General features: G+C 34.9%; 1 protein-coding gene, 4 non-coding genes and 1 pseudogene across 7 annotated transcripts; 4 read left to right on the top strand and 2 right to left on the bottom strand.

The window, feature by feature from the left end:
• The first annotated feature begins 4,665 nt into the window (after positions 1-4,665).
• On the top strand, positions 4,666-4,746 carry LOC112527078. Its single transcript, XR_003070698.1, has one exon. It is a non-coding gene; the product is annotated as a small nucleolar RNA Z199 (small nucleolar RNA).
• A 364-nt stretch (positions 4,747-5,110) lies between these two features.
• On the top strand, positions 5,111-5,190 carry LOC112527079. The gene has a single exon (XR_003070700.1). It is a non-coding gene; the product is annotated as a small nucleolar RNA Z199 (small nucleolar RNA).
• Positions 5,191-5,286: 96 nt separating this feature from the next.
• Positions 5,287-5,364, top strand: LOC112527062. Its single transcript, XR_003070683.1, has one exon. It is a non-coding gene; the product is annotated as a small nucleolar RNA SNORD18 (small nucleolar RNA).
• Positions 5,365-5,478: 114 nt separating this feature from the next.
• LOC112527080 lies at positions 5,479-5,579 on the top strand. The gene has a single exon (XR_003070701.1). It is a non-coding gene; the product is annotated as a small nucleolar RNA R64/Z200 family (small nucleolar RNA).
• A 1,998-nt stretch (positions 5,580-7,577) lies between these two features.
• Positions 7,578-16,534, bottom strand: LOC112526700. 3 transcript variants are annotated; one of them, XM_025137089.1, is made up of 7 exons: positions 16,442-16,534; positions 12,737-13,079; positions 12,331-12,424; positions 11,223-11,344; positions 10,282-10,428; positions 9,166-9,267; positions 7,578-7,847 (listed from the first exon to the last, which is right to left on the bottom strand). In XM_025137089.1, exons 2-7 carry the CDS (start codon positions 13,067-13,069, stop codon positions 7,797-7,799), a joined length of 849 nt encoding a protein of 282 aa, XP_024992857.1. In that variant the 5' UTR covers positions 13,070-13,079; positions 16,442-16,534; the 3' UTR covers positions 7,578-7,796. The 3 variants fall into 3 exon arrangements, with proteins under 3 accessions (XP_024992857.1, XP_024992860.1, XP_024992858.1); XM_025137092.1 differs by having other exon boundaries at positions 9,166-9,264; XM_025137090.1 differs by having other exon boundaries at positions 12,737-13,429; positions 16,442-16,525.
• Positions 14,239-15,663, bottom strand: LOC112526436 (annotated as a pseudogene).
• Positions 16,535-16,872: the final 338 nt, after the last annotated feature.

Raw genomic sequence — 16,872 nt, 5'->3', positions numbered from 1 at the left:
TCAAAGGTTGTATAATAACCAACCTCTCTCTCTCTCTCTCTCTCTCTATATATATATATATATATATAATTCCATAATATTCATTCAAAAAGAATATGATATTATATTATATTTTATCAAAGTTTAGAAAAATATCTATACTATCTTATAAACTATATTTATCAAAATCTTAAAAACAATTTTTAATACACAAAATACTATACATTTATGCACAAAGTTTTAAAAGTCTTAAAAACAACTCATAATGCATTAAGTACTACTACTTTATGCATTCAGTCTTAATTTTTTGTAATTTACAATTAAAATAACATATAGTACAAGTTAATAAAATACACATTATTACCTAAGCTTTTCATGTTCCCAATATACTTTTGACACATTTCACTCATGTCTTCATCTTCTCATACATCTATATCTTATCATCATCCCCAATGTGAGATTCAAACTAATATTCACCATGAGTTATTAAAAGTTATCTCATTTATCTCTCATTCAATTGTTCTAGAACTCTCGGTCTCGGTCTCCTTCTCCTAATTTTTTGCTCTTGGTGTAAATCGAACACATTTGTTGAGTCATTTAAATATGTTGGATTTTAAACTGTCATACAATTTTTTTTAATCAATAGACTGTAATTGGAATCATAACTCTTATTTATTTAAATTGTATTAATATGTAAAGACCAAGTGTAACTTACTTCATCGTTAAATCTTCTCTAATAAAACCAGTAAAACTTCAAAATCATTAAAAATTCACGGCTCCCGCTGCATTGTGCAGGTACACAACTAGTCATATAGTATAATATATTTATTAAAATTTATATCTTATGTGATTATGTTAAATGTTACTTACAGAGATTTTGAATGTTATGACATATAACACCGTGTTGCAAGTGTTGACAACACACAACAAGATTTAAACTCATAAACTTGACTTACATCGGTAAATATGGTAGGTTGAAAATCATTTTTTTCAAGGAGTAGGTAATCAAGTTAACAGTTTGTGTTAAATTGGTTTGCACTGTGTCAATTAGATACGCTACTCGGTTTAATCAACGAAGCTCAAAGAAAACTAACGAAAAAGCGAAATCGTATTATTACGAATTATGCTACATATCTGGGTTGGAAGATTGCTATAACTACGTAACTCTTTAGTAGATGCACTTGAGCATCGTTGTTATAATTACGTAGATCTTTGATAAACGTCTATTATTGGCTTGGTGAGAATCTTGTAAATACAAATCATGCGATTTTGGACCTTTTCATGTCATGCTTCAATAAAGTGAAGGTTTATGGACCAATTCATGTAATTTTAGACTGTAATACATTAGATCAATAGACATAAGAGTTTGTCGTGTTGTATTATAGAGTTTCGATGTCCATACTCAACTCTAGTGAGTGGTCACGAGGTCATGGTTTGAGATTTTGCAGTGGTACCCTGTTGGGTCATATACGAAGCTAGTAGCCTACAGTGACACCATAACGAGCCATATAAGGAGCTAGGTTTTGTGGTGGTGCTCGTTGGAGCCTTATATGAGGACCAGTGAATTATGTGGTGGAAACTCGTATAGCGGTCGAGTAGACACTAGGGTCGTTGTGGGAATCTTGTGGTGGTACTCAATAGAGTCATATATAGGGATCCACGGCCCAAGGTGAAACTCGAGAACGTTGATAAGTGACTTACTTTTGTGCTCCTGCCACATTCGATGGAAACAGGTTGGATGTTTTGCCGCATAATTTTTCGGTGTTCTGGATACAGGGATTTATCCATGTGTTTGATGTTTTGAAGCGTGAGTCTTATGCATGTCTTGGGTGAGTTTCGATATTGTTATTATTCTAAAACAGGTATTTGATTCGAAAATAACGAGTTTTGGAAATATGTTCCTTTTATGGAATCCTGATCTAAATGAAAAGGGTCGTTATTTAAAGTAGTGGTTAATTTAATCGTCTTATGTTTATAACATAAAGCTGTTTCAATTCACTAGACGTTAAACATAACACTTTTTTCTTATGAACATGTATATCAGGTCTTAGTGAGATCTGAGTGACACTTGGAGTTTTGTATAAGTTTTGATAGGATGGCTTAGAGGCGTCACCCTACTTTTTAAGATATTAGACTTGATCACGCGGATGCACACTATAGGTGTAGGGGGCATAGGCCCCCAACAAACACCAAAATAGAGCATTTTATTAATCTGTTGAAAATCATTTTATTTTTCTTTTTTTGTTTGCTATAATGCTAATGATTTGATTAATCACTATTTTGATTTTTTCCAACTTTCTTTTTGCATTTTATTGTTTTATAGATTTATAATTATTGTTATTTGTTATTTGTTAATTTTCTCTTTCTTAATTGTTATCTGACTTAGGATTCTTTAATTTGTTATTTTGATTTAAGGTTTGCTACTTAGTTTATCTTTTATTTTTGATTTCTTAGCCTTTTGCTATCTGATTTCTTTTTAACTGAATCTAAGTTATGGACCTCTTGCCCTCTAATCTCTTGCTACTAACTATTAATGTGTAGTGTGTTCATTTGCTTTTGTTTAACTGAAAAGTAAAATATGTACATGGGAATATGATATCTCAGTTTATCCAAAATATTCAAAAATTAATTGAAAACCAAACCGAATAAGTTATATTTATTCGATAACGGAACCGTTTAATCCGGAAACCAAATAACCCGAAATCGTATTGGTTCGAATGAGTTATTTGGTTTCAGAATTTGTTTCGACACTCTTAACTGTGCCCCCAATAATATAAGTTTCTGGATCCGCCACTGAACTTGATGATTTCAGTACTTTAACCTATTCAAATCCCATCAACGATTAGATTATCCTTCTAGAACTCTTATGTATATATTGTCTTCCTTCATTTGTAAACTGTAAGCATTTTTCTTTAATTAAAGTTGTTTAATTTAAATGATTTTGGAAGTTTTAAACTGTCTGCTATTTTATAAATTCAGGAGGCGTTATATGAAATTCGTCAAAAATAATTTGAATATGTCTAATAATGGTAGTTTATTCGAACAAAATGATAGTTGACATTAGAGATGGACAAAAACCGAGCCTAAGAGGCTGTTTACCGAACTCTTACTGAGTAAACGCTTACCGGGATGACAAAGACCGAAAATATTACCCAATAAGAGGCATAGCAAGGCCAAAAAAATCTTACCTAGTAAGTGATGAGAAAAGATTCTTACTTGGTAAGTACTTATCAGGTAAAAGATGTTTTACCACAATCATTTTGATGGTTGAGAATGTTACCCAATAAGGCAAGTGACTCTTGTCCGGGTAAGTGCTTGGTAAACAACCCTTAAATTAATCTTGACCAGAGATTTTCCTTTTGTAACCAGTTCCAATCCCAATTCTGACCAAAACACTGACCGGCTCTACGGGTACAAAGTTAGGTGGGATCCATTTTAACCATCTCTAGTTGACATTAATGATGGCCAAAAACCGGTCTCGGGCCGAGCCTGGCCGGGCCTAATCGGTCCCAAGTAGAGATGGCCAAAAACCGGTCCTGGGCCGGGCCGGTCCCAATCGGTCCAAACATTTCTCATAACCGGCCATAACCGGTCCCGATCGAAAATGATAAGACCGGTCAAGGTATTTCATAACCGGTTATGGGCCGCCGGTCCCGGTCCCAACCGATCCTTGCATTAAAAAATAAGATTTTTTTTATTTTTTTAATGATATAAACTTTTAATACATTATAAAATTTACAATTGAGTCACTCAAATACATTTTAAAAATACGTTTTAATATAATTAAAATTACGTTTTCTTATAAAAATACATTATATAATTATTTAAAATTACATTTATTTATAAAATTATATGAATTTTCGGGTCGGGCCGGTCCATAGTCGGTCCCATAACCGGTCCCGGTCCCACGAAACTACCAAAAACCTCAACCGGTCCCGGTTTTCGGTCCCATAACCGGTCCTTACCGGTCCCGGTCCCGGGCCAGTCCTTTGTCAGTCCCGGTCCCGGTCCTCCGGCGGTCCCGGGCCTGGCCGGGCCGATTTGGCCATCTCTAATATTAAAACGTATTTTTATTAGAGATGGCCAAATTGGCCCGGCCCAGCTCAGGACTGGTAAGGATCGGTTATGGAATCGAAAATCGGAACCGGTTGGGATTTTTGGTAGTTTCGTGGGACCGGCCCGAAAATTCAAATAATTTTATAAATAAATGTAGTTTCAAATAATTTTATAATGTATTTTATAAGACAATGTAATTTTAATTATATTAAAACGTATTTTTAGAGTGTATTTGAGTGAACCAATTGTAATTTTTATAATGTATTAAAAATATATATCATTAAAAAAATTAAATTTTTTTTTTTTAATGCCGGGATCGGTTGGGACCGAGACAGGTTATGGCCGATTATGAAAAAGCTTGGGAGTGATATGTTAACTCATGTAGCCAATTCATTAGCCCATTTATAATGGGCCAAAAGCCCAAATTCGCTTTAGGGCTCTATTAACGACTACGCCTATAAAACCTGCCTACCAGGTACTCCATAGCTCACGGATTAGGGTTTATCAAAACCTCAATGGCATCGCCACAGGTATGTCGATTCAAGCTTCATCGGTTTTTTGTTAATTTTTGTGAATTTGTTTTCTGTATGATTGTATTATCGATGTCGAAGAAGCCATTGCTGTTTTGTTCATCAAATGATGAGAAAATTAACTGCAACAAAATGATCGACGATTTGGTCGTGATTACTAGTATTTAAGTCTCTGATGATGAACGGTTGTTCAATCTGTTGCTTGTTGGTCTTGCTATGTCAATTTCAAAATCAAACTCACTAGTTGTTCTACATCTGATTGTTTGTGGATTTGGAGAAATGACGATGAATCATTTGGTCCGTGTTTCTGAATTTACCGTGACCGACAACCTTTTAACCAAACTCTGATCTCCAAATTATGTTGGATAATCTGATTTGATTCGAATAATCGACTAACTTTACGTTTATTTTGCTTTTTAGATTGAATTCTGTTTTGTAATCGGTTTGTTCTTCGCGTTAAATGACGGATTTGATGAGTTCTGGATTCAATTACATTTCAGACTTCAGATGCTCCTATAAACATAAGAATCAATGATATTATATATCATATATGATGAGAAAGTTAACTGCAACAAAATGATCGACGATTTTGTCGTGATTACTAGTATTTAAGTCTCTGATTATGACCAGTTATTTAATCTATTGTTTGTAGGTCTTTCTATGTTGATTTCAAAAACAAACTTTACTATTATTTTACATTTGATAGTTCTTTGTGAATTTGGAGAAATGATGATTAACCAATTGGTCCGTGTTTCTGAATTTACCGTGACCGACAACTTTTTAACCAAATTCTGATCTTCAAATTCGTTTTTTATTATGTCATATCCCATTTTTGCTGCTTATTTTGATTTGATTCGTGTAATCAATTTGGTTTTTTTTGATATTTTTTGCTATGAACATGGTCTGTCTTCAATTTCTGCAATGATGAATTATGAATTCAATCACATGTCAGACTTCAGAGATTCCTTTACACAAAGGAATCAATGAGATTACATTCATAAGTCTGAGCAGATACAAAACAAGTTTTGAAGCTTGAATTCTCGAGCAACCTTCATCAAACTCCTTTGACAGATTCCATCCCTTTAGAAATCATTTAACGATTGTAACACTTGGGTTAAATTTTGATGGGCCAGCTCCTAAGCCCAAGCCCAGTGGAATTAGTTCCAGTTGTATATTGTTTTCCACTTATTCCATTAACTCTATCAAAAATCAGGAATCAGGATTCCATGGTCGATTTGTATTATAATTCAACTAGTTTTGGGTTTTTTAGTTGATAGAATGATGATATCTTTGTGCAAACGTAGCATATTCGTTCAATCGAATGCAGTGAACGGCACTTCCACACGAGATTTCTGACTCTTCATTTATCATATTCTGCAATTCATCAGATTATTCTCATAAACGGTCAATGATTTTTGGCCTTTTTAATTGCATTTAAATTTAAGTTTGAGCTATTTTTTGTTGAGTTGTTCATTTAACAGGTTTTTGGACTGGAAACGATCGAGTATCAGAAGTAGGATTGGTCCAGAATTTATGTGTCCTTTTACTGGCGGTTAATTAATGTGCCCTATAAATACATCAGAAGTAGGATCTTGGAACTAAAATCTTACTAATTTAAGAAAGTATCATACCGATTAATAAGCCTCTTTATTTTAAAAGAAACTATATATGTTTCGTTGAATTGGGATTTCATTGAACTTGACGAAAAAAATTAAAGTACCCATTAAAATATGATATTGGACAGTCGGTATTGTCAAGAAAGTTAAAATGCCATAAAATTTACAACTTTGGTTAACTTAAAGCCACTCCAATCGAACGGCAAAACTCGGGTTTTGCCGTTCTTTTGGATCCAATCGCACGCCAAATACACCAAAGTTTTGTTGGAAGAAGAAAATGAACGGCAAATTTGCCGTTGATGAGGTGGATGGCAAAAGGTCGGAGTTGAGTTTTTTTGTGTTTTGGGCCCACCTATTTAGTGTTTTTTTTTTGTGTGAAGATTGGAGTTGCTCTTAGACGAGAAAACCTCTGCCCTCGTTAAAATGGAAATGGTACAATTGTTAGCATGAGAATGTGAGGAACTAAGACAGTGGTTTGACTGCTGGGATCCCAATCTGCCTGCATCAGTGGAAAATGGAACTTCCGAATCATGGGTGACTCCATTTATTAATCGATATTTCTGTCAATCGGCGGAAGACTCGTGAATCTTGGTAGGGTACGAGTGTGTAATACACTAGTCTAGAAAAAATCCCATCAGTGGCTATGTTTGAGGAACGAAAGTGCAAGAGATGGCTAGACTTAGTTTAGCCATAACATGTAGAAGTAGGCTAAAGAGATCGTTTTGGAATGAAGCTATGATTCCTATTGTTTAGTATTTCACTATGATTTTTAAATCAGAAACCAATTATTAATATGTATTTGATATTCTTTGCTAAATGTGGATTGATATTCAACATTGACAGAATTAAGACTTGCTTATAATCATTGCAAACATATCCTTCAGGCATTTTATAATAACATCATAACAAGTAAATTAAAACTATATTTAATTAACATGACCAAATTTAATGTATGATCACATATAATTTGGCTCTCTTTACAAATTTTATTGAGGATAAATTGTATGAAAAAGTAATGTGTTTTTAGAACGTAATTTCCATTTTGAGTAAGGTACTTTTAAAACTTTTATTTTGGTATCTAGAATTTAAACTTTTAAACATTTAAGTATTCGATTAACTGGTTGGAAAACTAATTTTAGATTAAAATTAATCTATGTCACTAATAACGTCAGGAAATAATATTGAGTTGGATATCACATTACTTGCCACATCAACATGATAACCAGATAATGCTTCAACCGGTTATTCGAGTATTTAAATGTTTAAAATTTTACATCTTAGGTACCAAAATGAAAGTTTTGAAAGTATGTTATCGAAAATAAGAATCAAGTTAAAAGTACGCTACTTTCTCATGCGATTTGCCTTTTTACTTACTGATACAAACTCACAAAATTTCCAAGTAAAAACTGAACTCCTTTATTTGATTGTAAATACATTACAGGATGATCATCACTTTCACTTCTAAATATCGACAAACAGTTGAAACCTCTTCTGGGTTTCAAAGAGAATCAAGAATCGATCAAAAACGCTTCTCTAACGACAACGACCACTCGTGGTAGCTTGAGTTTTCTCTGCAATCTTCTTGCACGCTTTTGGCAATTTGGCTTGTATTTCTTTAGTTCGTTGTACTAGTTGCTTGAGCCTTGTTTACAATACCCTCTATTTTCTGATAATTTGGTATCAAAACAATAATAATATTACTAACAAAGATTTAGGATCATGTGGAGATCAGAAATAGTCTATGATAAATAACCTTTTGCAGCAAATTTACCTTCACAATGTAAGTATTAGTGAGTTGACTGTTTATATTATAAAGAATATGGGGTTGTTTAATGCTTACCGATAATGTATTTTGATGCGTAAGATTTTACTACATGAAAACATATCAGATGTAACAATTTACCTGGTAATCGTTTATCTGAGAAAGAGTAGTCATCTTCATTTACCTAATAAGACTTTTCATTACCCAATAAGATTCTTGGCCCTTGTCATATTCATCCGATGAAGAAATTTATCCGATAAGCACTCACCAAGTAAGCGTTTAGTAAACGGTCCCTAAACTACAAACTTTTGTCTCTATGGTTTGTTGAAAATACGAGTTTTTCATCCATGTAGTTTTGAAATTACAAGATGGTCATCGTAGTTTGTAAAAACGTCTAGATTAGGTCCCTCCCTCTTACTGTTGTTAGAAATTTTGCCGTTATTTTTGACAAACAACATGAACCAAATTTGTAGCTTGCTCTATTGTAAAATTTAGATACAAAAATATACAAATATTTGGCTCATGGAACTTGGTAGGGATGCACAAAAACAGAGAGGCCGATGAACCTAACACAAACTAAACCGAAATTCAATCCGGCTTTAAATTTTAGAGGTTGACATGGTTGAGTCAAAATCGAGTTGGGGTCAACCCAACCCGATTAGGCTGATGGAAATTAAATTATTATATATATATATATATATATATATATATATATATATATATATGAACTTAAGAACCAAAATTCTTTAAAAAATCAATACAAGTTTCGAGTCGAAAATTGAAGATGTGGGATTTGATTCTAAATAATGATTTGTGTTAAAAAAAACAGTTGATTCTTCGGAGTAGTTCAGAAAAACTCAACAAACTTTCTCCATTTGATTGGTTAAGTTTTTGAATTTTTTTTAATAAATAAACCATTGAACTTTCTCATTTTAAAAGATTAAGTCCTTGAATACTATCTTATGTTTAGGGACTTGATCATTCAAAATAAGAAAGTTCAATGATCTATTCACTCAAAAAAAATTATGAGACTTGAGGGCCGTTTACTAAACGCTTACTGGATCGTTTACAGATGAACATAGCAAGGACCTGAAATCTTATCCGGTAAGAGTAATGATAAGGATGGAGCGTCTTACCCGGTAAGTGAGGATGATGATTCTTACCCAGTAAGCGCTTACCAGGTCTACTTTGTTCATGAATCTGCTTTTTGTAAAATACATACCTTCATAGATTTGCTGACTTCCTCCATTTTGTTTATTAGCCAGTCTGCACGAATCACCCCTCTTTGTTCTGCAAAAGATGCTCGTGGCGAACCCACCGCCTGCTGCATTTTGATGAGCCAAAAAGAACGAAAAAGTCAATTAGAAACGAGAAACAAAAAAACACATCTAGGAAATAGGCACATGCTGTCGTTGGATATGGAGTCTGATTTGAAAAATCGTACATTAGACACAGCTTTATGCCCAAATTTGTCAAAGAAGTAGAAAATGGTCATTTTAGGGAGATTGTTCGTCTTATCTTGTTCTAGAGGTTGAGGATGTGAACACTGAACACATCGATCTCTTAGGATGCGTTTAGTATATGAGGACCGGACTAGACGGGTAGACGGAGGTTGGCGAGTGAAAGAATTATAGAAGATTTTAGAATTTCAATTTGACATGGATAGTTTAGTAATTTACCACTTTTGTTTTCTTCCTAAGTTCTGTTGACACAAAAAAATGCATTATTATCTCACCCGGTCCCATCATGTCCAAGTTTGATGTTTCATCAAACATGGGACAAGTTTTTGTTAGGTTACCAAAGGGCCTTTTGCCTAGCGGTATCGTAGTAGGAGGTAGGGGTTCAAACCTCACCAAAGATGAGGAGGGTGTGTGAGTTTATTTGTTGCATTTGCCGTATATAAATATTATATACTTCAAAAAAGAATTGTTAGGTTAATGCTATATGCACCCCTTTTATGTCAGAATCAGGTCAAATCATGTATTGTGAATGTAAAAAGTAGGTATTGATGCTGATGTATATAAGAAGGAAATTAATATGTAGGAGTGCATTTAGCCACCCCTTTTGTTATATTAAGATTCTTGTAGCTTTCAAAACATGCACTCTATAATGCAACTGCTTGTCTTAAACCCTAGCTTGGGCCACTAATGACCAAATTACGCACAATCATTTACACCCAATAAATTGTACAAACTTACAAACCAGTTTTCATGTATGAAACAACACATGTGAAAATGCAATATTGTGCAAAAACTATTAATATGTTTGTTATTTCCATGTTCATTAAGCAGATAAATTTATATCAAGCAAATGATTAATAGTTCATATAATGGATTACCTGCCAACTTCTTCTTGGTGATCTTAAATTTGATGCCTCTGTAAAAGATCTTATATGAGAAGGGCTTTCTGGTTCAGCACCATGGACTGAGACTCTCCAACTTCTACCAGCATCTTGTATAACCTTTGAAGCTTCTTTTACTATCACCTAAAACATACAAAACGACATTAATTGTACTTCGGTAAAAGAATTTTTTTGAGTTGCACATACCATCCTTCAACTCCAAGAAACAAACCAAACTAGTATATCCCACCAAAGGTGGGGTCTGGAGGGATAAGATGGATGCAAACGTGACATGAACTCCAACAAACCAGTATATCCCACCTGAAGGTGGGGTCCACAAGGGTAAGATGTATGCAGACTTGACCTCAACTCCAACAAATCAGTATATCTATATCCCACCTCATGGTAGGGTCCAGAGGGATTAAATATATGCATACCGGGCTACAACTCCAGAAAACCAAACAAAGCTAGTGCATCCCACCCGATGGTGGGGTCCGGAGGTATAAGATGTATGCAGACGTGGCCTCAACTCCAACAACCTAGTATATCCCACCCAAAGGTGGGGTTCGGAGGTGTAAGATGTACGTAGACCCGACCATAACTCCAAAAAACCAAACCAAACCAATATATCCAACAGATGGTGGGTTAAGGAGATAAGATGTATGCAGACCTGGCCTCAACATCAAAAAACCAAATAAGCCAATATATCACACACGATGGTGGGGTGGTTCGGAGGGATAAGATGTAAGCAGTCCTGGCCTCAACTCTAACAAACCAATATATATCCAACTCGAAGGTGGGGTTCAGAGGTATAAGATGTATGCAGACATAACCTCAACTCCAAAATTACCATGAATTTCTTCAAGTTCTTGGCAAGGATTTAACAATTACTACATAGAGGAGGAAGAGTAAAATATGGTCTAAAACTTCACGTTTACCTTCCTTAGAAGTTCAGGATTAGAGACACCTTGAAGTTGTAATTCATCAACATAAGAAGCTTTTCCTTGTCCTATACTTTCGAATCTGAAGGTATGAATTCCAAACATCGCTTGCAAGCAACCTAGTAAAAAAGTGTTTCATGCAATTAATTAGGTACAACATTTGCTTGAACATGTTAGAACCAAACCAAATGAGCCCGATATATCCCACCCAAAGGTGGGGTCTAAAGAGTAGAGCGGTTGTTTTCATAGAGACCCCCGACTGATGAAAAGTGTGAGAAATGTAGAAAAACAGATACAATGAGTAAGCAATAGCAATACAAATAGAAATAGAGATAGATGAACATAAATGTGATGACTTTTAATAAACTAGATACATTCATGAACATGTTACCAATGACAAAATATTACTCAATTTCCAAGTCGAATTAGTCATAGGACACGGAACACATCCTTTTGCAAGTTCTGTACATGTGCACAAACGGGTGTTTGCGCACATACATATGCACAAACTAGGAGTGTAGATCTATGGATGACTCCGTTTAGTTGGGTTCAAGAAACTTCCATACCAATTGGTTCGCTTCAGTTCAAGCAAATTGAGCTTAGATGGACTGATCGTGTACTAAATCACTTATTTATTAAAACAACCCAATTCTATTTCCAAAAGATAATATGATATTTACAATATAAAAACAATCCATAGCTTGTTTATAATGATACAAGGGGTTTCAGTATAACTACTTTATCTCACATTCCTTAAGCACCTAGCGGGTTGTTGTGTACCTAGTTTGCCTCTCACATGATGTTCTTGGGGTGGGGTAGTTTGAGTCTGCTCGAGTAAAAGAATTGTGCAAGGTCTAGCGTTTTAAATTGACATGAGTTGTTTAGTAATTTACCAATCTTGTACTATTTCACTGAATTTTGTTGCTCCCATTTTGGCGGGACATAAAATATGCATTTTATTCCACCCAGTCTAATGTCACACCAAACATGGATTTGTGTTTTGTTCTGTCTCGTCCTGTCCCGCATACCAAACGCACCCAAAATGAACAAAAAACTAAAAAGATTTGAAAATTGTAAACAAGTAAAGAGAGTTTCAAGCCAATACCTTGTTCAATGATAATATCGATCGCTAGAGCAAGAGGTATACGTCTTTCAAGATTAACGACCCCCCAAAAGGGTATAAACGATGGTCTTGACACCTTCAAAAGCAAAACATTATTACTCAATAAGTGTCCACGTTTCTATTTTAGTTTGTCGCAAAATAAGTGTCCACTTTCAAAAGTAAGAACTCACTTTCCGATTCTATCCTTAATTATGAGTGGAGAAATTCATTACTCCCTTAATAATTAAGGATAAATTGTCATTTGGTTGATTAAAAAGAGTAATAATTACACATTTTCAAAACCGTATGCCTTTTTCATTGTGGACCTTTATTTTGGGACGGATGGAGTAACATCTAGCCTCAACATAAATGAAGATTTTAAACTATGAGTAGAAGTTTTGTGAGTTACCTTGTAAACTACTTCAGAAGGAGTAACGTAAAGTTCTCGTGAAGATAGATCTTTTGAAAGCACATAACGTCTCATGGGAAGATAGAGCAACATGATGACGCCAACTCCCCAAGCTAAAACCAGCAACAATGATATCGAAACCCATATAATGGTATCGTACATTATAATACTTGAAGCAAATTCTTCGAAAGAAGCCGCATATAGTATTTGTTCAGAGACATCCCCATCGCCATCGCCATCGCCATCGCCATCCAGCTCGGACACAGGATCAGAAAGGAGTAACTCCTTTGAGGACCCCATTTTTGAGATCCTGTCCATATGGCTCCAGAACATCTTTCAAGCCCTAAAATCCGAAAATTTTAGATGGTACAAGCCATCAATTGATAGAAACACCGAAAGGATGGATACTAGCTACTCCCTCCGTCCCAAAATAAGTGTCCACATTTCTATTTTAGTAGTGTCCACTTCTAAAAATAAGTGCCGAATTTCCAGTTTTACCCTTAATTACGAGATAGAAAAATTCATTACTCCCTCAATTCTTAAGGGTAAAATTGTCATTTGGATAATTAAAAGTGTACTAATTAATATTTCTAAAACTGTGTGTAACATTTATTTTAGGATGGAGGGAGTATCTCAAAACCAGGGCTGAGGGCACCAAGACATGCTCACAGTTGTCATTACATTCATCAACATCTACACAATTCAATAAGAACATTACCTAATGACGGAAATATCATTACATGAGCCTATGAAACATGAATATGAACTTAAGAAAGTAGTCAATGAGACATTGAACTTTAACATAACACGGTTTAGGCTTGTTCTAGCGATCTTCAACAGTTTTTCTGATTTTTTAGAAAAAAAACCATGAGAATTCTAACCGTAATATTAGGCATGACTAACCATGATATCCTCAGTTGGTGTGATGTTACTTAACAACTGCACAGCTAAATGGCCAGTTTTACCGGAAAACCATACAAGGTTGCCATTAGAGACATATTTACAGTTTCTCGTAAAGATTATAGGCCCATCACCTATGTCTGGAAGTTCACATGTTTCACCATTTTAAACAAAGTTCATAGGCTCGAATAATAATATCCCCACCTAACGACTAGAAACAAAGCTTACATATCTTTCGAATTTGAAAGGTAGTTTGTGCTCAGAAGTCAAAGCATAAATGCTTTTCTTGAAACACAAGACTTACCATTGGCCTAGTGGTATCCCCAGTTACCCATAAATCCTAGCCTCCCTGAGGTCAAGGGTTCAAACTTCACCAAAAATTTGAGTGTTCGTGAGTATTTGCCGTATATAAATATTATATACTTCCAAAAAAATGACTCAAGTGATGAGGACTTTCCTTGTCAGCTATAAGCTTATCAACCAATGGTGCTACTAGAATGCTATCTTTTACTACCTCTAACTCCAACAAAACATATATCAATATATATATCATATACATATATATATATATATTAACATTTCAAGGTGCATAGTAGCTTCCAATGCTGGCAACAGAACAATTTCAAGAGCTGTAAAGCTCTTCACTTTCAGTAAGTCCAAGATTGTTCAATGATTGCTTTGTATTGCCACCATTTCCATATTGTTTTGAACTACTTGTCTCTGAAGATTCAGCTGTTCTTCCCTTTGCTTGTGTCCTTCAGCCAATAATTAAACGAAATTATCATTAATTTCTAGTAGTTGATGTCAACCAATCAACTCGTTGTCCGTATAAGCTTCTCTCAGCATTGCTGTCCTAATCCCACCTTTCAGTGACATAAAAGATTCCAGAATGCCTTGTAACACACTCAAGAATACATTTGAAACTTATACTCTTCACGAAACTTTCCCAATATTGGCACTAGAAATCTTTTACATAGTGACAATGACAGCACCTCGTGTAAAATTCTCACTGTCCTCTTCTCCATCTCTTGAGATGCTTCATTCGTCATATGGTGATATATAAGGAAGGGGTCCTTTGTTAAATGACCTCCGGACAGGGTTTTTTTTTAACTTCATGACCCTTTGAAAAGTTTGAGAATGTCACTGCTTAACCGGAAATACCACTTCCATACACAAGAATGCCTAGAAACTCGTCAGAAGGTCATGGATTTAATAAGCACTTGTCAGGAGGTCATTTAGCTAATAACCCTATATGGAACTCACATCCGATCTCTAATCCACTCCCTCATTTCTTTCCTAATAAAAGAATATGGTGGAGCTTCCATTGAAAGATGGCCTAATCTTTATACCTGTCAACTCCAATACCTCATCGGCCCTTTCTTCAATCATTGATCTTGCAAATACAGGGTTCCGAGAAACCAACTCTGAAAATGGATGCCCTTCTCTAGACACCCAATTAATTTAAAAGCTCCGGATATTTCGGAATCAAATTTCACCAAAAAATCATTAGGAAAACCAAATTCCCTCATCACATACACCAATTTATCTGTGTTAACTACATTGTTTTTTACCATCATCAATAATTTCACACAAAATAGCAACAATTAGCGGCTCGTTTTCCAGATAAATCCTTTCCTCCTCATCTAAAATCGTTGAAGCAGATCACTAACCCTTACAAACTTAACAGGTTCAGTAATGGGTTTGATCCAATCATAATACACATAAAAAATCCCAATATTTCGAGATAAAAACATTTTGATTTCGACGGGAAGTCGTAATCGTTCACGACGTGTCTCCAAATACTGAAGAGGGATTACATGAACAGGTTCGTTTAACACCTCTTTGACAACCTTTGCACATTTTTCTCCATGATTTGTCATTCTTGATTGCTTGGTCTAGCTTTTGGCCTTTACGCCAAACTACTTTCAGACTCGAAATTGAACTGTAAATTGAATCCAAACCCTAGTCCCAGTCGAGTTTCTAGATGCATTGAAATAAGAAGAGATGGTGTGGTTTTGAGAGATCATAACTTTCCGTATAGTTGAGACAATTGATCTTAAGCCTATATCATACTATAGTCCAGTAAACGACGAACTGATACAATAATTTTTGAATGCAGTGAATAGAAACTAAAATTTAGGGCTCAGGACATTGCTTCACTGTATGTCTTCTTAAACCAATAAAATTGACTGTAAATTTAGGGGCCATTTGGTTGGTTTTTTATCAAATCCTGAATAGATAAAGTTGTCTATGTAGATTAATCTGTCTAAATAGATTGTGAAGATTTTTGTTTGGGAGGGTTTTTCTTTTCATAAATGGAAGGACCGTGTTTTCTAATTGGGAGGGGCATGTTTGGAAAAAGCTTGGCTTTCTGCATAAAGCTCCCGCTAGAAGCTTGCTGAATAAGCCCATTTTCTATATTATTAAGCCTCTACCAAAGAGTCATGTATAGCTAACTGAATAAGCTGTGACTCCGCTCGTTAAGCTGCTAACAAACAGGTCCTAATACTCCTAATTCTGCTCACAAGTATCAAACCCTAAGAAGCCAAGTTACTGTGAACAACAATTATTACTTGAATTACTCAACAATAAGCTTAATCCAAATACAACACCATATTATTCCATCAACAAAATTAAAAGACGAACTCAAAACAAGATCACTGTACTCCTAATTCGAATCCAATCAATAACAACTTTCGTCTGATTTCTCAGTTCATACAGTGAAATCAACAGCACAACCGGTATCACTGTATCTAATTTTCCAAATGAAACAGTAATCAGGAACGTAAAGAATCAATGATTTACCTGGAATTTCTTCGAGATCGTGGAGTTTTTTAATGGAATGAAATCTAATCAAGAATTTGAAAGAAATCAGTTTATTTGTTCACGTAGTAGGGCTTTATTTCTGTAGCAGGATTTTCGGTTTTGATAGAAATGGGTTGTGAGTTGTGATCACTGACCAGTGACCACGAACCGGTCTGGATCACCCGGACCCGGTTGGTTCACTTGCGTGGATAGTTTGATTCTAGGTTAAACCACCGTGCAATACCGCATGAGCCATGAATTTTAACGATTTTGAAGTTCTACTGGTTTTATAAGATAAGATTTAACGATGATATAAGTTATACTTGGTCTTTACATATTAATACAATTTGAATAAATAAGAGTTATAGTTTCAATTACAGATTATCGATAAAAAAATTGTATGACAGTTTAAAATCCAATATATTTAAAAT

This window comes from Cynara cardunculus, assembly GCF_001531365.2.
Source record: "Cynara cardunculus var. scolymus isolate 2C chromosome LG 14, CcrdV1, whole genome shotgun sequence".
Taxonomy (NCBI): domain Eukaryota; kingdom Viridiplantae; phylum Streptophyta; class Magnoliopsida; order Asterales; family Asteraceae; genus Cynara; species Cynara cardunculus.
The sequence above is the reverse complement of the archived record's forward strand: the minus strand, read 5'-3'. Positions and strand labels throughout refer to the sequence as shown.

Coding starts and splice junctions, on each gene's coding strand:
- LOC112526700 (XM_025137089.1), bottom strand. CDS start 13,069: ATGTTCTGGAGCCATATGGACAGGATCTCAAAAATGGGGTCCTCAAAG. Junction 12,425..12,736: donor CTTCTGAAGTAGTTTACAAG/GTAACTCACAAA, acceptor TTGCTTTTGAAG/GTGTCAAGACCATCGTTTAT. Junction 9,268..10,281: donor CACCAAGAAGAAGTTGGCAG/GTAATCCATTAT, acceptor ATCAAAATGCAG/CAGGCGGTGGGTTCGCCACG.